The following is a 13,766-nucleotide window of genomic DNA, read 5'->3' on the forward strand; positions in this document are numbered from 1 at the left end:
TAGCAGATCTACAAGCTTACAACGTGTCCCAATGCAACACATAGCCGGTAGTCCTACACTATTGACTGCCCAGGCTGTATACAGCCTCAGCATGTCTGTGTGACAATTCATCATAGACTTAGACAGGTCATAATGTAACTCTCACACCCACAGCTAATGACAAACACCCGTACATGTGGAATATTTATGTTGTCTACTTGAGTTGTCTCTGTACTGTGCTTTTTTCCTGTCTACACCAAATCTCAGCCAGAAATAGACGATTTACAAGCTCACAATGCATCGCAATGCAACGCGTTGCATTGCGATGCATTGTGAGCTTGTAAATTTTGACTAATGTTCCCCCCAGAATCTGAACACTAGTGGTGTTCAAGTGGTTGAGGAATTCACCAGTAAGCAGTATTTATTTCCACAGAGAATCATTAAAACCTTTTAGTTCAACACTTAAAAACTGTTCATTAGTCAGTGTAATTGTGCAAGGAAATATTGGGAATAATGGAATTGTACAGTAATGCACAATATGCTGAAAGCTATGCTTTCTTTTACACAGCTTCTTTTTTAATTGTTATTATTATTTTGACTTTGCTGACATTTCAAGATACTCTAATTGGGCCCAGTGGGAATTAAAAAAAAACCTTTATGTTCACAACTCATTCACATCCTTTCATAATTCTGACAGTATTATTGAAGTATTATTGTAATCTGAGCAGATAACATTGTTGTATTTTTTAACAGGATATCAATGTTTGATCATAAGAAGCGATGCATCCCTTTGTCATTGATGCTCTTCACTGCATTCATCATGACAGATGGACCCTATAATCATATTTTCAGCTTCAGAATTAAATTCATCAAACTGAAAGACACAGCAGGATCTTTAACTCGGAACGAGTAAAACTCGACCCGTTTTCAACACTTTCGGTGCTTAATTAACACTCAGGAGTTTGTGGTGTGATGCTGTTTGACCCAAATATCTAAAGCATTTTGAATTGTTCATGAACGCCAATGCCTCTTCTAAATTAGGCACATGCTCAATAATACATAATCTTCCTAAGCCCTAATAAGATCACAAAGTCATGGGGAATTAGAATTTGTTTCAAGTATTAGTTTCAATTGATTTGATACTGTATTATTTATTGATGCTTCTGCATAATGTAGATAGGCTTGTTATCTATAAACCCTCGTCCTCATCCTAAATCCACAGAGTGGATGTTCTGTGACCCAACTAGGAACTTGCGGCTTGCCAACGTGTTTGGAATCGCAGCATATCTTCTGCACCGTCCCTAGCTGCCGATGAGCGGAGCTAAACATTAACTAATGGGCGAAGAAGTGGATGGATGATGTCATGTCATGCTATTGTACGAGTCAACAAAGTCAGTGAGAGCACCACACCCACTGAGTCATTCAATATTGAATTCAAACACTGCACTACTAAATGAATGAGAGCAGTCTCTCCTTCCACTGTGATTCCTAGTTGTTACTATGCAACAGTACAGGGTTTCGGTGTGAAAAAGGCATGGCAAAAATCTTCATATACAACTTTAAGAAAGAAATGTAACTGCATTAAAAAACATATTTGTGTAATACCAAAGGAACACACATGAAGCATTATGTACATACAGTAGTTGATCATTAAGCTGATCATGAGCTGTGCTATAATATAACACTGTGATTTTAGAAGTAAGATGTTCTATATCAGGCCCAGTGGTGGAAAAAGTACTCACATTTTGTACTTAAGTAAAAGTATCAATACTGAAATATAGAAATATTCTATTACAAGTTAAAGCCCGGTAATCCAAATTGACTTGAATAAAAGTACAAAAGTATTGGTATCAAAATGTACTCAAATTAGAAAGTACTCGTTGAAGTACTCTCAGAATATCCTGTTTCACAAGTTTTCAAAAGGTATACATTTTATAAAGTTATTTAAAAAATAGCAGATCTACAAGCTCACAATATGTCGCATTGCGACGCATTGAGTTTGTAGACCGGCTAGTTACTTTACACCACTTTTCAGGCCTAATATATCTTCTGTTGAAAAATCCATTTGCAGTCAGAAAGTCATTTTTACAACCATAATTACAGCGTGTTGTGAGATAGAGAAATAGATCGCCATTACCGCCTCCTACTGTACATTGCCGCTAATGAAAACGAACCATAATGGTTTCCGCTGCATGGGTGCAGCTACAGTTGGCAAATGGTAACTGCTCTATCTGTGACTTTTTCCACTCTAGTTCCTGAGAAATGGCTTTCTGGTTGGGTCTTGAATGAATAATACATTTCTTTGTTGTCACTCATGCACGCTGAGATAAGCCCAGGCAATCTGTTTTCACTCCTCCCAATCACACCCTTTTGCTGACTTTCCGCAAATCAGCATCGGCCTGTCTCATCAACCTTAAGGTTTCCCACGAGCTCCAGCTACACCCGATTGTACAGTCAGCATAAAGTACGCATTTGCAACACTAAGCCACTTTGGTATTCCACTGTAACGTGGAGCTGTACGATCATCTTTAAACATGTGTGATGTGTCTACTCTAAGCAAATAACTTGAAATGAATCACAGAGCAGTCAGTGCTAAATAAAACTAAGGCACTTCAGCACGCGCAATGACACCTAATCAAATAGCTGCAGTAAGTAGAACAGTGGAATAAAATGTTCCACGCAATCTGATAAGCCAATATTTATGCCGAAAGAATAAACCTTGTACGCCTTCAAAGTGACATTACAAATGCACCAACTCTTATCCTGCAAAACGAAGCACAAAGCAATTGCCAAGATACAAAATATAACAAAATTTACATACATACAGCACATAATAATCAAGTTCATAATTTCCAGTGCAAAAAGGCCTTCACCAAAAGTCCTCAAGTACTGTACAAGCAGTACAGTGTACTAACACTTAAGGGCTTGATAAACTTTGTTGTGCGCATGGAAAATAGCTCACCTACAAGCTCACAACGCATCGCAGCACGACGCATTGTGAGCTTGCAGATCGTCTTTTTTCGGTGCACGATACCGGCACACAACCTCGTATATGTCCGGCTTTACAAGACCAGTTCATATGTCTCCTTGTTGTCCAGTATCCTACCGCGTAGCAAGAGTCCACTATTCCATTCTACGCACAACCCTGTGCATCCTGTGCAATTAAAACAAACACCGCCTCGGGTTGCATTGTTCATTTCTTAGTGCAGACCTCTGCCAGAGTTTTGAACTTTGGCCCTAGCGTGTCCAGGAAGCTGAGGTCATCGCTGTTGCCTTGGTCACTGCAGCAGCCCACAGAGCCAGCTGCGGAGCCCACCCCCTCAAAACCGTACGAGTGGAGGATGTCATCTGCAAAGCGCCCCTCCTCCTTTGTCCCCAGATAGGCCAACTTCTAAAAGACAAAGTAGACGGGAGAGGAAATGTGTTATTAGTCCTTGTGGATTCATCCGGGGTAGCTGACCGATGGGAGGGGAGATATTACACCATGTGATCTTATGGAATTGCTCGGGATATGACCAGCGGATATTACTCGGCCAACACAGACAAACATTCCACCGACAAGTTGAGAAATAATAACTTACAGAGAAAGGGGCCCATGATGGTTCAGCCAATAAGAGATTACATTACACATGAGACTTGCCTTTGGTCTTTCAGATAGCAACGTTATTAAACCTCACAGAGTGAAAGGTTTGCTCATCGAGTTTACAACAATCTTGCTCCTGCTCTCATACAATACGGTGACTGCAGAAGCCACCTCGCCCAGGTTTATTAATTTCCACATTGGTCATTCCAGTACCTTTTGTATGCTGGATGAACTCAAAATGTAAAAAGAAATATATAATAATAATTTAAAACAACATTACCTGCTGTATGAAGAGGCCATTTGTTTGCCAAGTGTGATGAGAAGTAGAGTTATCAAAGAGGTGTCCAAACTGTCCATTGCTGTTCCCAAACTGACTGCTCCAGTGCTGTCCAGTACCAAATTGTCCAGTACCAAATTGTCCAGTACCAAACTGTCCAGTACCAAACTGTCCAGTACCAAACTGTCCAGTACCAAACTGTCCAGTACCAAACTGCTCCATGTCCTGCTGAATATAGACTTCGTTCCCCCTGTCCGTCATCAGAGGCCCATTGTTTTGATTGTCCTTAACGCTGAGGCCACCAACGGTGCTGGAACTCTTGTTCCCCACCCACTGTACGTCAAGCAAGGAACCCTTCACTTGTCCTTCAACAACAGAGGGTACGATGAGCTTTGAATCCTAAAGAGACATACAGATAAATAATCAAATCAAATGCCCAAATTCAGACAACCTAAAAAGACTGTAATGACATGCCAAAAAATAGGGATGCTGTGGTTAACCAAGTAAAAAAGTGACGACACTGCAACACATCTGATGCATGCGTTATTCTATACACTGCATACATTACTTCATGTATGTACGCCTACTGTACAGTACCACCGCAACACGTCTGATGCATTAATTATTGCATGTATACACCTACCACTGCATCCCCAGGGGCCTCTGTGTTGGATTTCAGCAACACACCACCGCTGTCTCCCATATCCTCGAAATCCTTTGCCTGAGGCTTTGTCACGCAGAAGGATGCACAGCATATACCTGTGGAAGACAAGTACAGTACACCTCAGCTTCAGAATGAGTTCAGCTCAGCTGAAGTAGGCGATACTTCCCTGGTAAACAGCGGCCGTGTGTGTGTGTGTGTGTGTGTGTGTGTGTGTGTGTGTGTGTGTGTGTGTGTGTGTGTGTGTGTGTGTGTGCGTGTGCGTATGTGCGTGTGCGTGTGCGTGTGTGCGTGCGTGGCATTACAAGAGCCAGATAAATGCACCTTACATCATTCCACCTGCTATGCAGAACAATCTCAATACATGCTTCCATTGCTCTGTATAACTGTGACAACTAGAAAACCTAACTCAAACCTTACAGCACTGTACGAATGTACATATTTTTGCTAAACTTCCCCTATGTCATTTATTCATGCTGGATGAACTATACGGAACAATAAATACAGTATTATTTATAGAAGTACGGTAGTTGGAGACTCACAGAGCAGTAAAAGCAGGGCCAGAGCCAGCAGCATAGCGAGGACGGCCCACACCCCCAGTGACATGGACCTCTCTTTGTCCAAGCAGGCGCCCTTCCAACACTGGCAGATCCTCACTGTCGCCATCTGTGTCCTACCACTGCCCTGCAGATCTTTCACCATCAAAGGAACGGTGTATCTCCCCGTGGGAAGATCTTTGGACGGCTGCAATATAGCCGCTGTGTCTGAGAAGGAAAACGCAAGGTTTTATTCCAAAATGAGACATAACACTGGAAAGAATGCACTGTACACGATGACTGATAATGACGGCAGTGGGTCAGGGGTAGCGTGGCGGTTTGGCTGAACCAAACCGCAAGGTTTCCAGTTCGATCCCGGGCTCCCCCAGAGTTAGTGTAAAAGTGTGCTTGAGCAAGACTCTGAACCCCTAATTTGTTCCCTATGTTCAGGTTGGTGACTTGCATGGTTTTGTGAATGGGTGAATGTAATGCACAATCTATGTAAAGCGCTTTGGATAAAAGCGCTATAATTTAAATGCACCATTTACCATTTATGACAAAAGATGTAAGCCAAATATTGGTGTCTCTTTGAGAAAAGTCAACTTTGGAAAGTTATAGTAACCTAAGGTGAGGATAGTAAACCTATCACACACTGAATCCTGATGATGATATTTAGGTAATGGTGGAGAATGCTGAAGTTAATATTCCAGAGATGAATCTGTTTACGAAGATGTCAATGACACCATTAGTCAGTCAACTCAGTTTATCATCCCGATCCCATTTAAAAGACACGCATTTACATTGGAAGATGAGATGGGTAAAGAAAGCAATCCCAACCTAACCAACTTACCATTCAACTTATTGACGGTCCATTTGTCATCATGCTCCTCCGCCAACTCAAAGCTGAACGGGCCAGCGAAGGGAGACTGGTCTTTGTCCTCGGCCACGACTGGCACAGAGCCTAGTTCGCCCTCCTTCTCACAGACTGAAAGCTCCTTTGTGGGAAGCTCTGGCACATGATCATTGACATCCTCCACCTGAATAATAACTGTTCCTGTACCTGTTTTAGAGCCTGAAATTACATAGACACGTTTGGTCGTTAGATTAGTCATCTATGCGAGTTAGAACTGGTAGAGCAGTGCTTCCCAAACGTTAAGCCATGATATAAATCCAGGTGTGCACTCAAGAGTCATTTCCCAAAACGGACTCTAAACAATATGTTACCACTCTCAACCAGGCATCCCTATTTTGGGCATGTCATTGTAGCTGAACATTTTTAATCAAATTTATTTTATTTATCTATTTTCCCATGAATTAAAATAATAAGAATGAAAATAACTGATCTACAAGCTCACAATGCATTGCATTGCTTTGTGGGCTTATAAATAGATGTAATATTTTCGCTAGTAGATGTGTGCCTCGAGAAAACCACTGATGATCCCACTGAGGCCATAACAACTGATAGCTGCTTGCGTGACTGACAGATATTATGACAGCACTTCGACATTCGCTGTCTCAACAGAATGCACCAGACCAAATCTAGGATAGGAGCCAGACAACACACCAAAACATTTATGAGTAACCAGACATGTTGCTCTCTAAAGGTGAGAAAACACACCCCATGTTCTCTGTCATGAAACAGTGAGAGTTGAAAGACAAGGGTGGAGCTGGGCTTGGCAGCTGAGTCAAAACCCCCAAAAAGAGAGGTTTAGTTAGACACTCTCATTAGCAATTTAATTATTGTTATAATTATTTTGACATGATGCCACATTATGAGTCACAAAAGGATCATGTTTGTGGTTTCTCCCCAAGCCCAACAAATCAACTGGTGTTGCCGTTGCCAGGAACTTTGTGTAAACAAACAAAGGGAATTCGCTGGAGGTTATACTTCCTTGAACCTTGCCTGTTTGGTTAAAGAGTAACAGTTTGGGAAGCACTGCATAGTGCACTGACTACAGCAAGGGGAACAAATTACTTACTGCTGTCCACAGCCTTCACTGTGATGTTGTAAACACCATCCTGGACAAAGTGAGACTCTCTGTCAATTGTGTTTGCAACCTTCAATTGTCCCGAATTTGCATCTACATTAATCCACGACGCTGGGTCTGTCACCTTGTAATACCTAATGGAGAGGAGAAGAGGACAAAGAATCCATGTATCATTAGCACATTCTTCTCGTCGGTGGTGAAAGTCTGCCCTCCAGTGCTTGTGTGAAGTAAAGACAACAGTCTATATTGTTTGTCTTTCACAGAGCTACAACTCCATCTTGTGTTGAAATATGTATCATTGCTGTTGGGCATAAATCTTGTGCTGTTTCTCTAAATTTCATCTTTTTATGTTTTTTCCATGCATTATTTTATTTTATTTTATTATTTATTTATGTATTCATGTGACAGTGTACAAAAATAAGTAAAATAGCCGATCATAAAAGCTCACAGCGTGATCTTGTACAGTATATGTTCACCGGTATGCCCATTTCCCAAAATAGGGATGCCAGGTTGGTTAGGTTACTGTAAGTCTGTCTGTGGGTTTTTATAAATATTTGATCAATGAAAAGTATTAAAAAGAGCTTGTGACTAAATGATACACATTGGATGCATTAGAACACAGGTTATTTTTATCCGTTTCCTGAAAAGTAATGTTTTCGGGCGTACGAAGATTCCACCCAACCAACACCATCGACATAATAATGTTAAAGCCTTCACCACAGGACGCAAAATGAGATGAGCAAAGTCAAGCGTGTGATAATAATGCTCACTTGATGCCCGCGCTACTCTTGGTCTCAGGATCCAGGGCTGTGTAGGTTCCTATCAGAGTGCCATTTGGGGTGTTCTCCTGGACAGTGAAGCGCACAGTGGGAGCGGTGAACTGTGGGCCCTCGTCGACATCGCCCACAGATACGTCCACAGGTATGGAGACCCACGAGGCCGTGGCACCTTTCAGTTCAGCTTCGTTACGTGCCATGATCTCCAGTTTGAGGTTTTTCATCTGCTCATAGTCTACAGGCTGAGGAAACACATGAAAATACAAACCATTATGTCACTGTGTAAGAAGAACGAAGTCTGTATTTGAGGTAAGTTCAGTGTCATTCAGTGGCCCAATTTCTTTCATTAAAAACAAGCCAATAGGAGTAATTTAATTGTTAGCTCACCTTTGTTGTGTAAAGAAACCCTTCATTAGTTTCGGGGTCTCTTTCAATTCTGAAAATGTCATTTTCGTTTCCCTTAGTGATCACAAACTGAGAATTCCAGTTGGGCGTGTTTATTAAATCCTTGTCCTCAACCGGAATCCGAAGGATTAGACCTGGATTTTGGTTCTCCTTAATATTCACACCATACTGGTAGAGAGACAAAGAAAATGTTGAGAGAATGGGTTATTTATGTAAAATGAGACCTCACAAGAGAGCTGTAATGTCTGATTGCGAACGCAGTGAGCATTTACTATGAGACCCAGCAGATCATGTCTGTCTGTCTGTCTGTGTGTCTGTCACGCAGTAACACCACCCGCCCACCACCAGAGGGCGCAGCTGTATCACACACAAACACACACACACACATGCACGCACACACACACACACGCACGCACACACACACAAAACTTAACTTACTTAAAAAGGAAAAACTTTAAAAGGAAAAACTTTAAAAGGAAAAACTTAACTTAAAAAAACTTAACTTAAAAAAAAACTTAACTTTAAAAAAAAACTTAAAAAACACAAAAAAAAGAGAACTTAAAAAAAACCTTAAAAAATTACGTAATTTATTCTAATTGTTGTTTTTGCAATTTACGAGCTGCGTTCGCTTCCCGCGTTCGCGCGTCTTACTTGTATAAATCAGACATTACTGTTGTGCAGTGTTACACACAGGAAAACAGTTCAGATCTACACACTCTCAGCACAAAGCGCTGTGACGCGCTGTGAACATGTAGATCTGCTATTTGCAGACACCACTAAGTATGAATCAGCAAAAACTCTCTTCTTGTCTATTGTTTGTCATGTCAGGAAGGAATGTCACAATGTGCTCGTTCACAGCGGTTTCAACTCAGCTATTCAAGAACAACAACTGAACACTTACAGATGTCTTTGTGAATGTGGGAGGATTGTCGTTGATGTCGCCCAGTGTGATGGTGGCTGTGGCCGTGTTAGACAGACCTCGCGGGTCACCATTCATGTCTTTGATCTCAACTGTGGCAAAATGAGTGTCTTGCACCTGAAGCAAAATCATAATAATAATTATAACTTTTCACACAGCTAAGTGCATTATAACAATGAGAAGTACAGTAAGTATCTATTCTAAACCATTAAGAATTGGGGCCGATTCTACAAATGTCTTCTAACTAAAATGTATGTTGCTATATCAGTGGTATAAATATGGTATATAAACAGGTAGCTTTTCGTGCACATCCAAGTGGGGGAGGTGCTGGTAGGCAAGGTGTGAAGTGCAGACAAAGAAAACTTCCCTTAAAAGAGGAAGGGACCGCACACTCCAGAGACGCTCGGAGTGTCTCTGGAGTGTGCGGTCCCTAACTCTTTTAAGGGAAGTTTTCTTTGTCTGTATGTTCATGATTAAAAAAAAAAATGTAGATGTGTTTGTCATATAATTACTGAGGAAACCACATAAGCAGTCAACATAGGCCCCCTCACCTCTCTGTCCAGTTGGTTGGTTAATGTGCTGATGACACCTGTCACTGGGTTGATGGTGAACAGGTCTCGTCCGGACAGGATTGAATACCTGATCTTAACATTGATTGTTTTCTCCTCATCTCGGTCAGTGGCATTCACCGTCCCCACCTGTGTGCCTGCAGCGTATAAAAGGTTTTTGGGTTACCCTGTAATCCATATAGAGGGTATGCGCATGCATAAAGTGAATGGGAAATCGAGTGGCAAATCGAGTGGCAAAGTGACAGGCGAAGTGAGTTTAACATTGTTTAATGTCGTTTAATGCAATTAGATATGACTTTTCTGTTTGGATGCATGGGCTGTCAAGGCCAGAAAGTAGTTTTTAGCCACTCAGTAGGCATTCCTGTATAACTTCCTGGTTTGATGATGATGTCACACGCATACCCTCTATTGATAGCCTTGTGGCATACACTGTGTACACTGTGTTTGCCAAAGTGTTTAGCACATGTGTTTTTTTGTTTTTTTTAATGAAATACTTCTGAAAAAATGTGGGAATCGTTATTAATTGATGAAATTGATGTTGTGACTTTTTAGTTTATTTATTTTTAGTCTTTTGAAATATATAGATCTTTTTTTAACGTAGGAAACAAAAACAGGGACATTTACTTAAAAAAAAAATTGGTCCACGACCCAAACATGGGTCCTGAGTGACCGACCCACTGTTTGGGAAGCACTGCTGTATGCAGTATATACAGGCATTATACAGTATACAGTAGTTACTGTATTAACTAGTAGTTACAGTAGTAGTGTTTCTCACCTGCTTTGCTCTGCTCCAGCACAGTGAACTGGAGTGGGCCTGTGAACGTTGGCTTGTTGTCGTTCTTATCAAATACAACCACAGTCACAGGCAGAGGCTCGTCTCGCTCTTGGTGGGTCTCTCTGTCATAAACGTGAGCTGTAAACTGCAAAAGAAAAGACTAGCTTTAGCTGGTGGTGTGTATGTGTATGTGTGTGTGTGTGTGTGTGTGTGTGTGTGTGTGTGTGTGTGTGTGTGTGTGTGTGTGTGTGTGTGTGTGTGTGTGTGTGTGTGTGTGTGTGTGGGTGCGTGCGTGCGTGCGTGCGTGCGTGCGTGCATGCGTTATCATGATATTTAGATGTTCTACATGAGTGGTTTTCAACCAGTGGTCCAGGGACCACCAGTGGTCCTTGGGGCGGTTCCAAGTGGTCACCAGCTTAATGATGGAGAGTTGGTAACCAAATGGATGGACACATTGTACCTTTCAGTGTAATGATCAATACTGTAGCTGTGGTATTTATGGTCCCACCTGTAGACCCGTGATCAGTCTTATATCAGTACGGTGGTCTTCAACACAAAGTAACTAAGTACATTTACCCAACTTCTGTACTTCAATTTTCAATACTTTCACTTCTACTACATCTCAGAGGCAAATATTGTTTCAGCCCTATCTATATACAGTGCATTTCGCCCATTTGAAAATAGACAATCTACAATCTACAAGCGACGCATTGTGAGCTTGTAGATTGGCTATTTTCAAAAGATTTTTATATTTGAAAACTTGTGAAATGCGACATCCTGCATGACGAGTACTTTCTACTTCTGGTACTATTTTTTTTTATTCTGGACTTTTACTTGTAACGGAGTATTTTATACATTGCAGTATTGATGCTTTTACATAAGTACAAAGATTTAATACTTTTTCCACCACTGGTGGTCTTCTACGTACTATGTACTTACCACATACATGGCGTACTCCTCACGGTCGACCGCCCTGTGCACGGACAGCATTCCGGTGTCTCTCTCCACACTGAACAGACCCACCGGGTGCTCAGTAACACCAGGTCCACTGATCGTGTAGTACACATTGTAATTCTGCTCAGCGGTTGATCCTATCTGTAGCAGGAAATACAAGGGCTTAACAATAACATTCTTTGGGTTTGGGACACCATTCATCTGGGTTTAGAGACTAAAGCGATACTACTGTAGTGCAGGACAGCAATAGGTAAATGTGTTAATTCCCAGATTGTAACTGATTATGTGTCGTTGTAGAGTCGATTGAGTAGCTCAAAGTAGCTATAGGCCTACTGTGCATAGAAACCAAAGAGTCAAGGCGTGTCTGGGTGTGTGTGTGTGTCCATAATTCTGAGAGATATACAGTCAAACTAAGTAAACAACATAGTAGTAGACGGCATACAAGTCTTCATTCACATTTCTAAAGCATGAATATTTGACCAACATACTGCATTGTTTGTAATGTCATGTAATACTTGACATATTTAACGTGTAGTAGCTTACCCTGTCTATTTGTTTTGGAAATGGCCCGACACCATTCTCGTATATTTCAAAAGGTGGAACACCCCAACGTCGTTTGGACCTCTTCAGAAAGGCCTGCTCTGGCACATATTATAAACATATTATTAGAGTATTAACATGGAATAGGATTTTTGTTGTGTAATGCCTACAATACAATGACTTGAATCTCTCACCTCTCTTTTCAGAATTCTTCTGGGAACGACTCGAACAAGCTGAATGACCATTTCACATTTGTTCCCACTGGGGTCCTGAGCCCAGACTGAAAAGGCTTGTTCCTTATTTGGCACTGTGGTTGTTGTCACTACAGTGCCATTGCTCGCCAACATAAAGGCAGGGTCACTGGATGAGAAGTTCGCACAGTGGTGGTCATGAAGAGCAACTAAAGAGGAGACAAATGGACTTAGAATGCTCCAATGTTATGTGCTTCACACGTCATCTTATTTGTATCATTGTGTCTACCTCATTGGGTATTTGCTATATTATTAATGTGCAGACAGTTTATATTGTGCTGGTGATCTAATATAAAATAAATAAGTAGGCAGCCTACTTACTACTATTTATTGATTAATAATAAGCCGTATTATTAATATTAGTGTAGGAGCATTGGATGGATACCAGGTAGGCAGTACTCATAATGCATAATTGCATATTAAGCAGCTTCAAAACAGTGAGTGGTATAAATTAAACATTTTAGCCTTACCTTTTGAAATAACAAAATGTGCTGGTAGTATTGACTGGGGCACTGATACTCGTATGGAGTTGGAGAGAAAGCAAGACTCCGCAGGAGACATCTATAGAAAAGAAAACGAACAAATGAACAACATTTGTACTGCAGGCAGGTTAACTCTCCATAGCAGGTGGGCCACGCCATGATGCCATCTGCGGCTCTGCCCAAGCAGTGGACCATACCGAAGTAAAAGTAAGACCGTGAAACTATTTACAACTTAGCCCAACAACTATACGCTATAATAATAATATACAGTTCTTTGGTAAACGGTAAAAAATACAAAGCTAATATAGTAGGATTACTTTACTTACCAATAACATGCAAATGTTGAAAATGAAATATCCCCTCATTTTGGTAAACGGTGTGTAGCTCGAGTCTGCCTATTCCGTCCGTACGGCAGTGAAGCCTACAGTATGATGTGAGCTCTGTGAGAATAAATCACTGAGTAATTACAGAGTAATGTAATCGATCGCCTCGTAGCTATACTTTCACCGCGCTGTATGACTCCAGGGCAGGCAGTTCAGTCCAGGCTGAAAGTGTAGCCTATTAGTCAGAGACCTTAAAATCCGTGACGCACTTTGTTGTCTGACAGACACACCTTGACTGCTCCACCCTGCACACTGGTTCATTACTGTAACAACTCGACTCACTCACTCACTCAACACGCACGCACGCACGCACGCACACGCACACACACACACACACACACACACACACACACACAGCCTATACAGTATCGACGCGAACGTCTTTGTTTCCTGACTTTCCTCCTTTACATATCCATCCATTGTACGAATACTAAGATTGAGGCAAAACTCTGGGGCTACCAGCAGGGGGACACATTTCACCAAGACAGCCACATGAAGGGTTCACTATTTTTATTTTATTTTATTTTATCACAGAGGTCTATGTGATGCAAAATATTAAAAATAAATATTGCATTTTTATGTGACAATTATAGTGCAAATCACCATAGTCACCAACAAAAATATATTTTGCTCTGTGATTCTCTGCCATATTCCACGTCACTTAGTGACACATATATAGGCTATTGCA

The 13,766-nt window shown here is 41.2% G+C and overlaps 1 protein-coding gene across 1 annotated transcript; it reads right to left on the reverse strand.

Annotated features, from left to right (window-relative positions):
- Positions 1-1,556: 1,556 nt before the first annotated feature.
- Positions 1,557-13,148, reverse strand: LOC306912384 (desmocollin 2-like protein). The gene is made up of 16 exons (XM_079488562.1): positions 13,022-13,148; positions 12,684-12,774; positions 12,157-12,362; positions 11,966-12,058; positions 11,408-11,563; positions 10,469-10,613; positions 9,676-9,830; positions 9,107-9,241; positions 8,188-8,373; positions 7,795-8,042; positions 7,016-7,158; positions 5,887-6,108; positions 5,043-5,264; positions 4,483-4,598; positions 3,843-4,238; positions 1,557-3,370 (listed from the first exon to the last, which is right to left on the reverse strand). Exons 1-16 carry the CDS (start codon positions 13,058-13,060, stop codon positions 3,173-3,175), a joined length of 2,751 nt encoding a protein of 916 aa, XP_079344688.1. The 5' UTR covers positions 13,061-13,148; the 3' UTR covers positions 1,557-3,172.
- Positions 13,149-13,766: the final 618 nt, after the last annotated feature.

Source organism: Electrona antarctica (assembly GCF_951216825.1).
Source record: "Electrona antarctica genome assembly, chromosome: 19".
NCBI classification, from domain to species: domain Eukaryota; kingdom Metazoa; phylum Chordata; class Actinopteri; order Myctophiformes; family Myctophidae; genus Electrona; species Electrona antarctica.